The following is a 19,328-nucleotide window of genomic DNA, read 5'->3' as shown; positions in this document are numbered from 1 at the left end:
TCTTTGCATTGTTTTCTTTTGTTTTTCCTCTTCCAGAAAAGAAAACATTTCAGCCTGTGAATCAAGACTCACCAATGAATTTAAGAAAACCAATCATAGATCACATTACACAATACCTTTTCTCCATCTAATCAAGCCTGCCCAGCCAATACACTCCAACTTCCATAAAAATATTCTAAATTTTGCTAATAAAAATTAAGAGAGTTTTGCAAATCAACAAATACATGAATATTAAGTAAATTTTGGGGTGCAAAATAAACATACTTGTTGTACAGTATGAAATATTTAGTAGGAGGAAAGTGACATAGCTTTTAAAATGCTTCAGGCAATCTGTCTCTCAACCTGGGACTATAGGAAGTTTTAGATAAATGTTTCCAGGAAGATTATTTTCACTCCAGTCCTTGCTGCAACCCCCTTGATCTAATCCTGAGTTTTAAGTGCTTAGCTAAAGACACCAATCAATTTTGTAAGTACTATGAAGAAATCTTTAGAAAAAACAATGAACCTAGGTTGTAACTCTGGTTCCTGAAAAAAACATTTCGCCATCTAGGAGGTACCACTGACATATCAATAAGATTCAGATGAGCGATTTTCAATTTATAGACTACCACCATCGCCACCACTGTGACAGATATTTCCCGTGTTTTGTTGACCCAAAGTCTATGTTCACAATCAGTTCCACTATAGTAGAATAGCTATTTGTGATTTTGAGCCACTGATACTGTAATTGGAAGTAACTGTTTGCTAAGACTTTGCTAAAATATTTTTGTGGTGGTTGTTGTGGCTACAAATTGCTGAAGACACCTTCTAGCAAAAAATCAGTTTATCTTTATTTGTATTGATTTCCTGTATTTGTTTTGTATATTTTTAGAGTTTTTTCCAAGGATGCTTTCTAAGATGTGATGAAACACTGCATAATCAATGAAAAAAACTGTGGCAGGATTTTAAAAAAGCTAAAAAAAACCTAAATTCCAAGTGTGTTGTTAACCATTGCTGCCTTTATACCTAATAACCAATAGCCTGCAATCAATGCTACCAATGGTTGGCTTATCACCCAACTTCTGATCTGACTTCTGTCTATCTCTTTATATGAACATTAGCAAATTTAAAAACCTTTATCTTTCCCAAAGTATGTTTTGTTCAACATTAGAATATTACTTCTTTCCCATTGAAACAATGTTAGTTTCAGACTGACTTTTTTCTTCTTTTTTAGTAAGAAAAAGGGGTGCAGGAAACGTTGCTGATTAATCTGACAGAAGCTGACGATTTTGATCAGTCTGGAATGCACTCAACAGTGTTCCAAAAAAACAGACACACGGGTGTTAATAGTCAAATACAGAGCCTCCAAATTCATCCAAAGGGTGGGGGGGAAAGACTTTGTACAGTTATTTCGGAACAGATAGAAGGGAGCAGAAGCTCTGGGTAGAAATATATCTCAACTGAGTATTGGGTTCAATAATCAAAATTATGTTCCTGAAAACTATTTTCCTGAAGTTTCAGATCGCTCTCCTATTTTCTGGCTTTGTTTTCACTTGATTTGTTCAAAAGCTTCCTATTTACAATCTACCATTACTCTGTTTCCCCAAAAATAAGACCCTCTCTTATATTTTTTGAACCCTGAAATAAGCGCTTGGCCTTATTGCCATGCACTCAAAAGCCCGATTGGGCTTATTATCAGGGGATGTCTTATTTGGGGGGAAACAGGGTACTATTCTAAGTACAAAATCTGATAGATTTATTCTTGGCAAAACACTTTGAAAAGTCTGTTTACCATCATTACTCACTTTTTATCAGCTGATGAAATATATGCCTGTCTGTCTGTATCTAATAAGACTTTTGGAATAAAGTGACTGCTATCTGCATTTTACACTTTTTTAAAAAAAGTTTTATGTTCCAAATACTTAGATTTTTTGAGCAATCAAAAACCAAGTACTGCATCCCTGAAACAATCAAATATAAATGTATTTTTATATAAAACAATCAAATATAAATGTATGACTGTAACTTTGTTGCCTGTACCCTTACGATTTATATTGATATTGTTTCCTGATTGCTTATTTGTACCCTATGACTATCATTAAGTGTTGCACCTTAGAATTCTTGATGAAGGTATCTTTTCTTTTATGTACACTGAGAGCATATGCACCAAGACAAATTCCTTGTGTGTCCAATCACACTTGGCCAATAAAAAAATTCTATTCTATTCTATTCTATTCTATTCAAAATAACAATACAATTGGATTATTACAGTAATCTTTTATGACTTCTGTGAACATGTTTTTTTATTTAAAAAAACCTGAAACAAGTAGAATAACATGCTTCTATTCTTTGATATTTCTGTCCTGAATCCTCTATAGAGTTTTATTTTTATTTTTTAGCATTTATTCCATGTGAGGTCAGAGAGCACTGCCAAAATCTGAAATTCTTTGTGATATCACATAACCTGGTTGTTATGGGGTACATGATGTTTCACAGTCACCCTAGCTCTATGAACCTGATTGCCTGGTATTACTATTCCTTGTAAAGTATATTACAAGAAAAAATAATTAAGGATGGGACTATTATGTTTTATAGTATATTTTATGATAATATTTGACTCATTGGATTTCTGGCAAATTTGCCAAAATAGCTAGCCACCATTACTTCAAAGTAATGTGTGCTATTTTATTGCATACATAAAAATATTTAAACTAATTAGAATTCCACTAGAGGGCACCCAATGCTTTACAGGCTTGGTTGTTTTTATCACCCAAAACAGGTTTTTCCTTTCTCTTGCTTGTTACTTTTAATGAGTTTTTACATTCAGATTATCAGCATTAATTGATAATATCAGCATTAATTGACAACATTAATTTCTTTCCTCTCTTCCATAACATGCTTGGATCAGGTGTTTTGCCAAATAACTGAAGCGGAAGTTTGGGGCAAAATGCAAAACTTACGACCACATTACCACAAATAAATTAAGAAAAATTAGTCAGGCGTCCAAAAGAAACAGAAAGCAAGAAAGAAAGAAAGATAGAATGGTCACCTTGGATGGATGTTGGAGGCAACTTGGGAGCGTTATCCAGCCTTTCCCAGTTGTAAGTTGGCCGAGGGATGCCTTCCTCTGAATTACAACTCAGTGTGATATCACTACCAATATTCAAAGAACCCTGAATTCTGCAGTCAGGGGCAGATGGAGGAACTGTTACAATAGAAGATGGCATGGATTATTTACAGTAATATTTTTTTAACATTCTTGTCATCTCTACAAATATAGACAGCTTTTTTTAAAAAAATGAGAGGATACAGATGTTCAAGACTAATAAGAAAACAAAAGGCAAGGTAACCTGCTAAGACTTTTGTAACGATGGATAGTCCTTGACTTATGACCACAAATGGGACTGATATTTTAGTCGCAAGCCTCTGGGGTTGTAAGTCGAGGCACCATGTGACCTAACTCAATTTTATGACCTTTTTTTAAAAAAACTGTCATTAAAGTAAACTATATGATTGTTTATCAAACTACATAGTCAGTTTGAAGCCTTTTTATACAATGGGTGCTTTCGCCATTTTTTCCTGAAAATGGCAAAAAAAGAATAATAATTCACAAAATGCAAACATGTTGCCACAGGATGCTGCAACCACTCATAAATGTGAACCAGTTGCCAAGTGCCCAAAATGCAATCGTGTAATTCTGGGGTTGGTTCAGCAGTAGTAACTTTGAGAATATGTCTTAAGTCGCTTTTTTTCAAGTCCATCATAACTTTCAACCTGTTAATCTTTAGCAACTGACCTCATAATTGTAGGGTTAAGAATGGCTATTTTTTATTATTGTCCACACAGGGAAGGAAAACATCTTTAGCCCCTCTCAATTATCACAATAAAGATCCTATTTAAATACTTTAAAAGGTAAAGATTCCCTTCGCATATATGTGCTAGTCGTTCCCAACTCTAGAGGGCGGTGCTCATCTCCGTTTCAAAGCCAAAGAGCCAGTGCTATCCAAAGACGACTCCATGGTCACGAAGGATTAAGTGATACATAATACTAATATCTGGTAGGTGTTGCTGGGGTGTGGCTTTTTGTAACGAAGCGTGAGTGCTTATGTTTGAACTACTTCTTTCTTGCTGCAGTGTCAACAAAATTACTACTCTTTCATCTAAGACAGCTGTGAATTTAAAAGGCATTTTAAGAAAAAAAACCTCCATTTTGGTGTTTTTTTTTAAAGGAGAACAACATATTGGAAACAAATTTAATTGTCAAGGTGCACGTATTTATCTTGGCAAGGAGATAGCCGATGGGTTTATCCCTGCCTTTTCCTAACTCTTTCCCCAGTACAGATAATCGTCAACTTACGACCACAGTTGAGCCCAAAATTTCTGTTGCTAAGTGAGATCATTCTTAATTGAGTTTTGCACCATTTTACGACCTTTCTTGTCTCAGTTGTTAAAGAAATCACTGCAGTTGTTAAAGTTAGTAATACAGTCACAAAATGAACTGTTGTAACTTGAAGACTACCTGTATTTCTACTGCCATTCTTTTCTGCCTTTATTCTCCCACTTTCCAATCTCTGTTAATTTGTATTGCTCTGATTGCGAGTGGGCTTTTTGAAACAGGCAGTGATGGGTTTAACTAGCTGGCTTTACTGTACTCCTTCTTCAGCATGTCATCAACCAGCAGGTTAAACATCTGTCAAGCATGACAGCAGAAAGTAGATGTGTTCAGCAGCCAAATCAGATGAGGAGGAGGTGTGAGAGTCAGGGTCAGCATCAAGGCAACCTGAGTGCAAGGGGGAAGAGGGAATGGAGCTGTCAGAGAGACAGAGACAGAGGCGGAGCCTGGGCTGTCCGTCATCCCTCAGATGGAGAGTCAGTAGCCCCCAGGTTTGGAGGTGGCCAATGAGAAAGAAGAACAACTGGGTACAGTGCCTGATGCGTGGATGCGCAGAAGGCAGAGGAGAGGAGAGCAGTGGAAATCTTTTGGCCGATCCTTGGGACGGAAGAGCCGCCGCTGCTAGTGAAGCCCCACCCTAGCTCTGGGGATATTATTCATCTCCCTGACGGGCAGACCTGTTAGCCTGTGGTGAGAGAGAAACTTTTTGCCAGGGTTGCTGTTGCTCCTAATAAAGGAATTATTGATTTAACTACAAAGGGTTTGTTGTGTTTGGGGAGCTGGGTCAGAATAAGGTGGGCCTAAGTACAATATTCTGTTATCTCCAAATTGCTTTGCGTGCCTCCTTTCCTATACTCTACTCTGTCATAATTGTAATCAAGTATTTACATCTATCTTTGTTTACTGACTACACTCTGCCCAACAACTTAGCTAAGTCAAATGGTCACTAAGTAAGCAGAGAGAGAGAGATGTTTGAAAGGTCAATGTTGCTCTCCTCTCATTCAAAGGTCTCTCTTAGAATGTGCCATGTCTGATCCTCCCCCCACTCCATTTTTATCCCCTCACGGGACAGAAAGATTGGTTAAAGAAGCTCTCTTCCTGCTTTTTTCCTCAGGCAGCACTTCTCTAAAAAGTGCTAACTGTGTTAACAAGCTCAGTTCTGTGATCTTAATTAGTTTATTAGGACCCTCTGGCAGGCTTTAGGCACCTGAAATTTGCTGATAATTGCACATACTGGGCAGAAAATGAATTTTTATTAACAGTTATTAATCTCATATTTGTGAATGGTCCCTAACCAAGGTAGTCACTAAATGAGGAGTGGCTGTAATGAAAAAAAATATGCAGAGATTGAGTTGATAATAGCAGTTTTGGAGCAAAACCAATTTCAATTCTAACCCCTTTCCATTGTTTTACTGTTGTATTATTTCAGATATGAATGAAACTGGGAAGAATCATAGAGTTAAAGTAAATTATAGTTATCTAGCACTCTTGTGCAAAACTGATGGACCACTGAGACATGGCAGCAGTTCCTGTTCCAGAACCTTGCTTACAATTAAAATTAAAAGTAAACTTGTACATCAGTTCACCTCCATATTTTAAATCTATCATCCATTTTAGAAAGATCATACCCAAGACATTGAGCCCAATGACTCCAATATTCCGTCCTCCTCGGTCTGGTAGATTATTCACCAAACACTGGTAAGTTCCCGTATCTGAGAGCTTGGTATTGTTGATGAAGATGGAGGCACTGGTGGTTGGCATTGTTTTTGCAAACCCCACTCGCCCATGAAACTGGGCTGCACCATCAAAAATCTGACCACCCTGGTAAATAATAACCTGAAAAAGACAAGACACCATATCATGCAAACTATAGGTTAGCGTAAGAAGAAAGTATTTACTCATTATGCTTTGATTACTCAGTGGCGCAGTGGTTAGAGTGCAGTATTACAGGCTACTTCTGCTGACAATTGGCTGCCTGCAATTTGGCAGTTCAAATCCCACCAGACTCAAGGTTGACTCAGCCTTCAATCCTTCCAAGGTGCATAAAATGAGGATCCAGATTGTTGGGGGCAATATGCTGACTCTGTAAAACTGCTTAGAGAGGGCTATAAAGCACTGTGAAGAGGTATATAAGTGTTATTTCTATTATATTATCTCACCTATATGATGTGATTTAAAAGATTTCAGAGTCTAGCATAAACCAGAGTTTTTGGATCCTTGTTTTGCACACCATTTCTTCTATTTCTTGTATGGAAAAGTTTTCATGCTGATTTCTTTTACTTTATTTATGGTCAAAGATCACTTTTTTACAAAAATGCATAGAAAAGTAGGATAAAATAATCAACAAATTATATTGATATAATTGGGGAAATATAAACGTGCAATATCAAAAATTATAAAACTGCTCAATTCAACAAAATATTGTAAGTTAGTTTAAAAGGCAAATGAAACCCCTGGCAAATTGGTCAAGCGGAAAAATCCAAAGAAACCACTAGATGCCAGTGGTTTCTGTAAAAGTTTAAAATGGGATTCAAAATCACAAAATAATTTAAAGAAAAATCATTTACTATTGCACAGCAATAAGCATAAATGCATCAAATTACTGAGTTTGTATGAAGAACTAAGACAAAACTTAACACAGAAAAATAAGTATCAAAGTTCTTGTGCCCATTCGTTCTTAGACTTATTACCTATTTCTAAAGAAATAGAATTCACTTGAAAACAGATGTTCCTTCCGATTAATTCCCTTTGAAATTCCAAACTTAAATTTGCGGTGCTAAGGAATCAGTGCTTATAAGGCAAAAAAAACATTTATTTCTCCTGAAGATATTGATCATATGAGCCTATCTGACAGCAGGTGACAGTCTACATGTATGAAGAATACAGGGCCACAGTTTAAAAGTCTGCTGTTATGGAAAATGCAGGCTAACATTCTTCAAAGTTATATATGAGGAAGTTGTATAACAGCATAAGACGTTTTGTCAATTTCTTTAAAAGTTTCAATTTGATGACTGCTTTTGCATGACTCTAGAAACAGTTATCTAACTGAAGAAAAGAGCCTTCAATAAAATTTAAGGTACTATGTTCACAAGCCACCTACTATGACACGCATGAGTAGAAAACTAATAGCAATAACCTTTGCGGAAATTGATTCTGGAAAAAAAATTCTTACATTTACCTGGAATAGCAGTGTGTGTTTTGAAGAAAAAAAGGAATAATTCACAAAACAAATCTATTTGCTATTAATAATGGAAGTGCTCTAGAGCTCTTTGCTGTAGTTAACTGAAACTTGATAGGCATGGTGCTAATTTTTAAAAGAAGGTCATCCTCTGTAACCATTATAAGCACAGGCAAAGGTTACAGCAAGGCTGGGGTTTCTGCAGTAATCCTTTCTGTGACTTCACCACCTACCTAGTGATGCCACCTGCAGCCCTCCAGCTGCTTGAGGGAGCAAGTTGTGACTCCTGACCCTGGGAAAATTGCCCTCCCTTGCTGTAAAGGCTGCTCCAGCATGGCTTCAATGGAAACAAACAACAAACAGGATTTTATTTGGAACTCCTTCAGTTTCCCACCAGTAGCATGCATGATAGCACCTGCCTGAAGTTACAGACAGGAGAAAACTGGTTAGGTTTTTGTAAAAAAATAAATAAATATGGAAATAAATAAGAATTAATCATTTCCATAATTCCACATCAACTGTGAAATAAAACGGAAGGTGAATGAATCAGTAAACAAATTAAAAGTTTCAACGATAAAAAAGTAATGAAATAACTGCCTATTTTTCTAGCTTGTAATATTTTTTGCTACTTGTAATATGATGATCTGGTTACCATGTCAGAGCAGTAATAAATCACTCCATATATTTTTTTTTCCTCACAAAGAGCTCTACTATGTACCACATGGCTGAAATCATAAGACCAATGATCAGGCGCTGAGCTCCAAATATGGATTTCTGCAACGTTCTGTATTCCCTCAAATTGGAGCTTGTAGATCTGCCTTAACTCTCACTTGTTTGTTTGTTTGTTTGTTTTTTAAAAATATCCTGAAGTAGTCTGGCAAAAAATAAAGCTATGACCCCCAAGATTCAGATAAAAGTTTAAGGAAATGCAAGATTGAGAATTCCTCTTATTCATCTGATGTACGGTAGAGATAAGTTGCGTAGCCTTTTCCACAGCTGAAAAAAATCCAGTTTGATTAGGAGAAGTGTGTCATAAATAAGCCTAAACAAGAAAGAAAGGCAAAAGGGAGCTCATCCGTTTTTTCAATAGGACTTGGTACCTGTTCAGGTTGATTGGCATTGGAAAGAGGCGTGACCATCCAGATGACATTAAGGTTAGTGAGTGCAGCACTAGTGGTGAAAGTACAGGGCAGGATCGCCGTCTGACCCCGAGCAACTTCAACACTCCTGGTATTCATGAAGACCTCCAAGGGACTCACTAGACCTAAAAAAAGAGAGATCGAGATAATATATTCTATCGCTGTTTTACATTGATGTACTAATATAGTAATCAATAGGATAATCAACTTTCTGTCTTCCTGGCACACACACTAATATGTTCTTCTCTTGTACTTGCAACCACCAAGCTGCCTCCTTGCCTTAATTTCCAAGATTTTCTACTGCCATGAGGAATCCAAAGAAACAGTAGTAACATTTTTACCCCCATGCACAGTATGCAGATGGAAAGTGTAAGGAAAAACAAATGACTTTGCTCTATATATGTCTACTTACAGGCCAACCAACCAGCTGGAGGAAATAGATGAACTCTTTGCTAATCAGTTAGGTGAGATGTGGAAGAAACACAGCACTGTAGTAACGGGGGACTTTACTACCATGACATCATCTAGAAAGCAAACTCTTCAGTGAGTGGGAGACCAAACATGTTTCTTACATGCCTACCAGACAACTTTGTTATACAAAAGGTAGATGAGGGAACTAGAGCAGGGGTGAAATGCTCCTGGTTTGGACTGGATTGGCTGATACGGTAGCGATGGCGGCAGGTGGTTCGGAGAACTGGTAGCAAAAATCTCTGGACTCCCCACCCATGCCTGCCCAGTCGCCCACTTGCCGCTTCTTTTAAAAAATGCTTTTAAAAGTAAAAAAAAAAAAAAAGGCTCTGACGATCACAGCTGAGTCACACGATCGTCAGAGCCTTTTTTCACTTTTAAAAGCATTTTTTTTACAACCTGTTCACCTGAATAGGTAGTAAAAAAATGCTTTTAAAAGTTTTAAAAAAGATTGCGTGCCACACATGATCACCCCCTCCCCGCGTGCTGTTCTACTTACTCCATGCCTCCTTTTAGCCTGCACTGCACACACGCACCTTGCATTTGGAGCCAGTGAACCAGTAGTAAATCGGTTCAGTTTTCACCACTGAACTAGAGGGACAGCTATCCTTACTAACAGGGATGAAATGGCTAAGGCAGTAAAACTATAGGAACTTTGGAGGAGAGCAACCATGTCATAGTTGAATTCACCATAATGCAACCGTAAGTAACTGAACTAAATCTGACTAGTATTTTAGACTTTAAGAGAGTTGACTTCAACAAGCTAAGAGAGTAAGAAGGATTCAATGGACAGAAATCTTAAAAAGGAAAAACAGTTCAAGATGCTTGGGCAACTCTGAAAAATGAGATAATGATGGCACAAGCAAAAATAATACTTAAGAAAGAAAAAACAAGACACGAAACATCAGCATGGTTGCTTTCCGACAATATGAGGGGGGGGAAAGGTCAAATATAAAAAATGGAAAGAGGGATACATAACTAAAACATAATATAAACAAATACCCCGAATCTGTAAGAAGGGAGTCAGGAAAACTAGAGCCTAAAGTGAGCTAAAACTGGCAACTAATGCCAAAAATAATAATAATAAAAGTTTATTTCAATATGTTAGGAACAAGAAGAAAATCAACGAAATGATAGGTGAGCTATCTGTAACTAATGGGAACAGAAGGCAAGAAGGTGATGGACAGGGATAAAGCAGAAGGTGATGGACAGGGATAAAGCAGATAAATTCTTCTTTGCGCCTGTTTCTACACAAAAGGAAGAAAAAGCCCAATCTATCAAAAGCAGCAACGAGGGAGACTGAACAGGTATACAAATCAAAATAGGCAAGGAATTAGTAAGAGAATCCCTTATGAAATACAAATCACCTCAGCCAGATGGTTTACATCCCATGGTTCTGAAGGAGCGGGCAAACATAATCTCAGAGTCACTGAATGCAATCTTTCAAAGCTCCTATACCACATGGGAACTACTAGAAGACTGGAAAAGAGCTGATGTTGTTCCGATCTACAAAAAGGAGCAAACTGGAACCAGGATATTATAGGCCAGTCAGCTTGATATCAATATCTGGAAAAATCTTGAAAAAAACAATCAAGTGGTGAATTTGTGAGCATCTAGAAATGAACAAGGCAATTACTAGAAGTCAGTATATTTTGTTAAGAAACAGATCATGCCAGACAAATCTTATTGCCTTCTTGCTAAAATGACCAAATTAGTGGATCAGGGAAATGTTGTGGACATAGTATACTTCAACTTCAGTAAGGCATTTGACAAAATAGACCACAGCCTACTTCTAGATAAGGTATAACAATATGGAACAGACAGTACCATCATGAAACGGATTTGCAGTTGGCTGACCAACTGCACCTAGTATGTAATCCTTAATGGAACTACATCTACATGGAGAAAAGCATGCAGCTAGGCATTTGAAGGTTCTGTTTTGGGCTCAGTACTCTTCAACATCTTCATAAATGATCTAAAGAGCAAATAGAACTCATCAAATTTGCAGATGACACCTAACTGGAATTACTAACACTTTAGAAGATAGATTCAAGATTCGTAAGAATCTCGACGGACTTGAACATTGGGCTTATCCAATAAAATGCAGTTCAGTGGTGGGAAAAATAAGGCCCTGCACTTGGGCAGGAAAAACCAAATGCACAGGTAGAGAATAGGTGGTACCTGGTTCAAAAAATAGTAACTGTGAGATAGATCTAATGTCCTAGTGCAGAGGTCTCCGACCTTGCCCACTTACAGACTTGTGGACTTCAATTCCCAGAACTCTGGGAGTTGAAGTCCACAAGTTTCAAAACGATCAAGGTTGGAGACCCTTGTCCTAGTGGACTGTTGTGTCTTGCCCGCTCTCACCGCAGCCGGGGTCTGCTTATCTGCTTCTGAATGCTGAAGAATGTCCTCCCGGCCCCAGCCCTGGCTCCATGCCCAGACAGACTGAGGAGGGGGCATCTCCCGGCCCCAGCCCTGGCTCCATGCCCAAGCAGGCTGCAGGGGAGGGAGCACCCCGCGGCCCCAGCCCTGGCTCCATGCCCAGGCAAACGGAGCAGCTAGACCCCTCCCCCTCCTCCACAGCATGTGAGCCTGAGGAAAGTTTATTTCCAACAGCTGCTGATTGGAGTGACCCTCGCATCAGAAGACTGGATAGGCGGAGGCAACAGAAGGAAGGGAGGGGCAGGCCTTAATGAGTGCTGAGTCATGGAGCCACACCCCATGGCCTATATAAAGGATCTGCTTTCTGGCAGTCTCTGAGTCAGGCAAAGTCGAACTTATCTTGCTGAAGTCACTTTTTGGTCTGCTGCCTGCTCTGAGGACTTTGCTAGGACTTTGGGCAGAGCTGCAGAGGCAAGCCTGATTCGGATTTCCCTGACCCGGCCGTCAGCGGAGGAGTGGGACACGACAGTGGACCACCACAGCAATGAGCAGTGATGCAACAGTGTGCTGCTGCAGCTGCCAAAAGAGCCAATGCAGTCCTAGGCTGCATCTACAGAAGAATAGCATCTGGAGCACAAGAAGTGATAGTACCGCTTTATAGTGCACTAGTGAGGCCACACTTGGAATACTGCATCCAGTTCTGGTAACCAAAATATTAAAAAGATGCTGAGATCCTAGAAAGTGTGCAGAGAAGAACAACAAAGATGGCAAGAGGTCTGGAGGCTAAATAGTAAAATGCACGAGGGAGCTAGGTATGTCTAGCCTTTCAAAGAGAAGGATTAGGGGTGAAACGATAGCTCTCTTCCAATACCTGATAGGATGTCACCGAGGAGAGGGGATCAACATATTCGCCAAAGCAACACAAGGCAGGACAAGAAGTAATGGGTGGAAGCTTGTTAAAGAGAGATCCAACCTAAACTAAGGAGAAATTTCCTGACACTGAGAACAATTAATCAATGAAATAGCTTGCCTCCTGGAGTTGTGGGTGCACCATTGCTGGAGGTTTTGCAAGAATAAACTGGATAACAATTTGACTAGGATGATATAAATTTTCCTGCCTTGAGCAGGGGACTGGACTAGAAGATCTCCAAGGTTCTATGTTATATAATGAAAGTCCTAGACACCTACATGGTGATAAATAGGAAAGGCACCTAAACAGCTTTTGACACATAAGATTTGGGAAGGAGAACAGCAGCATATGCTAAGCTAAATTCATATGTTTATAGGCTGGGATAAGATAGATTCCCTTGAATTAAACTAACATAGCATATACAGAGTGCCATGCAAAGCCAAGGTAAAGTGGAAAAAAGTGACTGTTTAAAGAAGCCATATGCCAGGGGTATCAAACTTTATTTCATTAAGGGTTGGGTTTGACTTCGGGGGGCCAGGGCTGGGTGGCTAGGGTGTGCGTGGCCAGCTTGACATCACTTGTGTCAGGGGCACCTGTGGTGGCCAAGTGCTAAGGCAGGACTTCCCTCAGACTCTCCCATCCTCTCATTATAATCTCTCTTCCTTCCTTCCTTCCTTCCTTCCTTCCTTCCTTCCTTCCTTCCTTTTCTTTTTTCTTCCCTCTTCATTCTTTCTTCTTCCTTCCCCTCTTTCCTTATTTTTCCTTTCTTGCTCTCTTCCCATCCTCCTTTCTTTTTCTTGGTCTTTCCCTTTCTTCTTTCCTGTCCCTTCTTTAGATGCTCAAATGCAAAAGGGGAAACATTTCTCCTTTTGCTTTGTTTTGCTTTTAGTTTATTATGCTAGCCCTCTGCCAGTGTAAATGGAGGGCGGGGGCGGGGGAGTGCACATGGCTCTCCCGAGCTCCGTTTTCAGTGGCAGAGGACTGTAGGAGGCTGTTATGGCCAAAAACGGAGCCCAGCAGGGCTGCGCGGCAGAGGCACCATGGGCCAGTCCTTTGCTGTTTCCAGGGCAACCCCAAGGGCCAGATCTAAGTGCCCCATGGGCCGAATCTGGCCCATGGGCCTTGAGTTTGACACCCCTGCCATATGTTATCTTACATGTGCTTATTATACACACCATACAAGTTCCCACCTGTGAGATTAGTAATGAATGAATGTATTTACACTCATTAATTAATTCTTATGTATATATATATATATACTATATGTAAAATTTCCTACAAATTTATATATTTAATGTATTCTGTCCTGCACAATGCAAAACACCTGAAATATCTACAGCATAATCTAAAAACCTGACAGTCATAAATACAAAAAAATAAATAAACAACAACTCTGTAACACCATAAAAATAAAAGTTGGTAACACCCTATTCCATAACTTAGAATTAAGTTTACAAAAACTGCAGCTACAAAATCCTAAAGACACCCAGAATAAACATGGTTTCTGAGACAGACCAATATGAATACTTATTCCATAAATAACTAAACAAACATCAAACAATTTGTTTGCAATGATACTGCTTTTAAGTTGCAACTTTGGGTGTGTAAGTATAAAAGCATGTTTGAATGCTTTTTCCTTTAAAATAAAATTCCTGACTAAACAAAACTAGCATTTCATGGCAGGTCTTCAGCTCAGAGGCTACAGAATTATTCTGTTACACAAAAAGTATATTTATTGACTTCCAAAGCAAAGCTTATGCATCTAATCACTTGTTTAATAAAGGAAGAGCCATATATTCCTCCATATTAAGGGCAAGACTCAGTTGCTCTGGAATGTCTGGGAGGAGGATGCGTTTAAATGAAATCTCCAGTGCGGTTAATTTCGTTTTCCTTTGGCCTTGCTCATAGTCTATAGCTTGATTTATTGGAAAAAGAATCTAAATCATGCTATACTTTATTTACACTTAGTCTGTAGCTAGCTGTGATTTGGATAGATGCAATTTCATTTGTAGAGGATTGATTTTTGCATGATTTTTGCAAGCCTGATGACCTTAATTAATTCTAAAGGCCTCATATGTAAAAAGAGCCTTGACTGAGGAAAACTTTTTATAATCACGTTAGTGATTATAAAATCGTAAACTCTTTCTTTCTCACTCTTACAGACGTGGTGGAAGTACAAAACCAAGTGCTGGTTTTCCCATGATAACAAAAAAGCAGTTTGGAAGGATGAACTAACCACAGTTTGTGCAAGACTCTCACTTCAGTGGTGGGTTGCCCCCAGTTCGCACCGGTTCTATAGAACCGGTAGAAAAACCGGCGGGAGGCTCTGCCCACTGACCTGAACGTCATCAAAAGTGATCTGTGCATGCGCAGGACACGATGTGAACCGGTAGTAAAGGTAAGTAGAACCCACCCCGTCTCACTTCCTTTTTTTAACTTTCCCTCCTGAATTTTGAAGCAGCCAAATTAGCTGAACTAAGCCTGTGGTCCAGCTGCAAAAGAAGCACCCCACACCCAGATATGATTGAGGTTTATCAGGAGAAAACACTCATTGGAAAATGAGATGAGGCTGATCAAAGGCACTAAGGACAGAGCCAGCTTGGAGAATGCCAGAAACCAGTTTAGAGAGGGTGACTGGAGGTGAAATATGACAGGAGCTGTTTCAGAAGACAAGTGGCTGAGAACTGTGAACAGATCAAAGAGACAACAACAGCTGTGAATACCAATAGGCACACATGCTTATACGGCAAGACCGACAGCCGACTAGTGCTGGTAATAAACCCACCCCAGCCCAAGAACTAAGAGATGTCAAAAGCCCAGCAGAAGTTCAGGTCAGAGCATCTCAGAGTGTGATTGAAATGGGGTGATATGCATAAAAAACAGGTAGAGCTAATTTGCATCGTCATTATCATCTTGAGCTTTCTTGGCCATATCCTTAATAACCCTGAGAGGCAATGTTTACTGGATCCCAAAGCCTCATAAATGCCAGGCAACAACCAAGGGAATCTAATCTGGGTTGGCTAAATGTTGGCTATAACTCAGTCTGAGGAGAAAAGAAAACTATCTCTGGCATTCCATAGTTGGAAGAGTGACTGAGGATGGAGTGAGATAAGGCCTGATAATTGTTAGCACAGTTTGGGCAATTCAACCCTGACTAAACAAAAATGGAGGGCAGGACAAGAAGTTTATAGAAAACCATAAAAAGCTAAAGGCATGGTAAAAATCTCATGCAATAAGGAAGGGAGGGAGGGAGGGGGAGAGAGAGAGAGATCCAAAAGAAGCTGTTACCTTCCATTTTTTTGGAAAAGGAATTATTTTTGTATAATAAAACCTCACTGACAACAGGAGAAAAAAGTTACTTCTTGTCTGCAAGATTCCCCCAAAAGAAAATCCAATTGCAAACACTTATTGTCTCTATCAAGTTCATTTGATATATCTTCCCTAATCTTTCTATCACATACAGAACACACATTGAAGCATGCTTCCAGTCCCATTTCTGCGACTTCTCACATATTCACATTTATCTCCCTTATATACTTATGCCCAGACACAATTTTTTCATCATCCTTGTATTTGAGTTGAAATGAAACAGAAACCAGCATTTCCATGTGCTGTCCAGTGAAAGTAGTTTAAGGGAGCATGTTTAGAACATGATCAAGCAAGCTTTGCGCAACCATGATGTAAGTATGAATGGCATTTATGATTTATGGTAAGCCCCACAGATGATTTCCAGGGGCCAAAGAACATGGTTATGTACAGATTTAAAATATTTGTAATAAAAATAACATCAAAACTAAATAAAACTACGCTCGCTCTCAGTAGATTGACCCTATGTTGTTTTTCTACAAAAGCATCACATTTTGTATTATCCTGGGCACCACTTTTTTGTGAAATTCAGTCTTGGAAACAGACCAGCTTGCTGTATGCACACTCAGAATTCTACTCACTTATATTAGCAACAGGGGAGCAATTTTGTAATGAGCCAAGATGGCTAGCTGCTAACAGCCTAACCAAAGTGGAATACTTTTTGTGCAACCCTCCAGAGTTGTTGTTGTTTTTCTTTTTACATTCTGGCCTTGATGTATTTGGAAGCAATGTTAATAATAAATACTTTGATTCAATTTCTTCTTTGCATAGAATCATAGAACTTACACTATTTTATAGCCGTTTCTTATATACAGCTTTAGTATTATATGCACGTTTTAGCTGGATTTCTCGATGGCTTTATTAAATATGGAATTCTTGCTACCATGCCAATTTGCTGCCTGCTAGTAGTTAAATGCCAATATGATTCGTGCATTGAACAAAGACTAGAAACTCAAATATGTCTAATGCTGCTTCCTTATCATCTCCTTCCTTCCACAGTAAAACACAGGGTTAGCGTCTCACAATAACAATCACAGCCTTGACAATTCTAGTATATCAAAGTTGCTATGCTGTTTTTCGAAGAATATGGTCAGTCATGTTTTCAGAGCATGAAGGAAACCCATGTTTCCCTTCTCTTGTTTCCTTATCAAATTTAAAATAATTCTCTTTATGGGATTTCCTATTAATGTATACTCATGGTCAATCTGTCTTTGATCAATGTTTTATTTAAGACCCATATAAACATGGGGCTCTTGTTCCTGGCTTATCTGGTACAAGAAACCAATAACTTACTGTAATCTCCTAGCTTTGGAAAATATAGTGATTGTTTAGATCCTTTTCAGTTGTTGGCATTTTTAGGGTGAGTTTTTCGTCACACTTGGAAATATTCCCATAACTTTTTCTAAAGTTCTAAAACCAAAAATAAGAATAAAATAAAACCAAACAAAAAATATTGACATTCTTTGACATACATGCTGAAATGCTGTGGAATGATTTCAAATTAATGAAGATTAAATTACTGAATTTAGTCAAATTGTTCAGACTAAAAGTTTGGGAAAAGTTATGTCAGAGGCAGGATGAATTTGCACTAACTGAGGTTGGATGAATCATTCAGTTTCTAGGGTGTATTAATTTCAAAAAGACAGTAGTCTATCAAAATCTATTTTTTCCAATTTCTGCACTAGCTTGCAAAATTTTAAATTTACTATTAGTTTAATAGCTATCTTTAGTGTGGTATTCCCCCATTGGGTCTCCAGGCCAACTGGCAGAGCCAGGTCTTACAAAGACAGGAAGGTGGGAGCAGGATCTTCTAGAGGGCCAGCACTATAGCAGAGAAGCCTCTTTTTCTAGATCCCACCAGCTGGAGATCCTTGACCAACAGGATCTGCAGCATGTCTATCCTCCAAGCATGAGTGGGGCAGGTTTGTCGTAGTGGAATGAGATGGTTCTTCAAGTTACTTGGGTCCATACTATGGAAGATTTTAAAGATGATAACCAATCCCTTGATCTCAGTGATGGGAGCCTACCGGCTTAACAACCAGTTTTGAATGAAAAATCAGCTTCCGAGTTAGTGCTAGGGAATTAAAACAGTTGAGGCGCGGCAATCCGCTCTTCCGTGCTAATCAGTTGCGAAGATATAGGTAAGTAAAGCTTGGGCCCAAATGATCACTGGAGCGAACTGGTTCGCTCCCAGCTGATCATCAGAGCTACTGGTTCACCTGAACCGGTCCGAACCGGTAGAATCCCACCCCTGCTTGATCTGCACCTGGAAGCAAACTGGCAACCAGTGCAGTTTGTGGAGCAGCAATGTAGCATGGGCCATTGTAGGGGCCCCAAAGGCTGCTCATGCTATCGCACTCTGTACTAGTTGAAGCTTCCAAATGTACTTCAGGGGTAGCCCCATGTAGAGAGCATTGCAGTAGTCCAGATGAGAAATAACTGGGGCTTGAGCAATTGAGCACAGGGAATCCTGATGCAGGGAAGATGTGTATAAGTTGAAGCTGTGCAAAAGGTCACCTAGCTGTGCCGGCCATCTGCTCTTTGAGCAGGAGTCGTGAGTCTAGGACAGATTAGATTAGTTCGGAATCCTCCTTTTGGATATTAACTTCTGCAGCTAGAGAAAAACAGGGCAGGCGAATAGGGCAGGATAAACTGGAAGATGATTGAAGTAGAAATGGACCACATTTCTATTAAAAATGGGACTTGAGGCATCTTAAAAAAATAAGAATAAAATAATGAAGTGATAAATAAGGAATTAAAAACAGAAATAAAATGAAAAAATACAAGAAAAAGAGAATGAAAACACCTCAGCAGCAAGGACAGCTTATAGACCCAAAGCCTTGCAGAAAAAAATAAAGGGTCTTGCTTGTGGCAGTAGTATAATAAAAGGTGGGCTCACCTAATCTCTCTTGGCAGGAACTCCTTATGCACAAGTGCAGTTACCAAGAAGAGTTTCTATTTCACCTGAAATGTGTCTATGAATGTGGCAGGAGAGATAGATGCTTCAATTCACCTTAAACCCAGGCAAGATTACATTCTTCTCCCATCTCCCATGTATTCTTTCAAGTTTTCATTACATTGACATTACTATGCTATACTACTCAACATGCTTATTTCTCATTGGGCAGGTACTTCTCCATTAAGTATATTTAAAACATATTTTTTTTTTGCATTTGCAAAGCTTGAGGTTCCCCTAAGCCTAGTAATACTTCCCTTTAGTTTCTCAGTGACCCTATTTTCACTATATATTTTTCATTTAAAATACCTTTGTTCAGATATTGATTTAGTACTGAAGCAAAAAAGCTAACCTAAGCATCTTTAGAACTGGGAAAGGGAATCAAACAAGACAACAGAAAGTAAAGTATACTATTTTCTTTGCATCTCATAGTAAATGCCTACGTGCCATGCAACACTCTAAATAAGCAGATAGACATAACTACTGTGGCCCGGGAGGTTCTTAGGTATCAGCAACCACTATACTAGCAATTGTATTGGCAGACACATTCATTA

At 38.9% G+C, this 19,328-nt stretch overlaps 1 protein-coding gene across 2 annotated transcripts in view; it reads right to left on the bottom strand.

Annotated features, from left to right (window-relative positions):
- Positions 1–19,328, bottom strand: part of IGSF11 (immunoglobulin superfamily member 11) — a 217,550-nt gene that overhangs the window by 9,128 nt on the left and 189,094 nt on the right. For both annotated transcript variants that reach the window (XM_058185680.1, XM_058185681.1), the window contains exons 2-4: positions 8,651–8,814; positions 6,001–6,208; positions 3,029–3,184 (exon numbers count right to left, since the gene is read on the bottom strand). In XM_058185680.1, the coding sequence (XP_058041663.1) occupies positions 3,029–3,184; positions 6,001–6,208; positions 8,651–8,814 (528 nt within the window). The remainder of the gene's footprint in view (positions 1–3,028; positions 3,185–6,000; positions 6,209–8,650; positions 8,815–19,328) is intronic.

This window comes from Ahaetulla prasina, chromosome 5, assembly GCF_028640845.1.
Source record: "Ahaetulla prasina isolate Xishuangbanna chromosome 5, ASM2864084v1, whole genome shotgun sequence".
In the NCBI taxonomy this organism is placed as follows: domain Eukaryota; kingdom Metazoa; phylum Chordata; class Lepidosauria; order Squamata; family Colubridae; genus Ahaetulla; species Ahaetulla prasina.
Note: the sequence above shows the minus strand (reverse complement) of the source record. Positions and strands in the feature narration are given on the sequence as shown.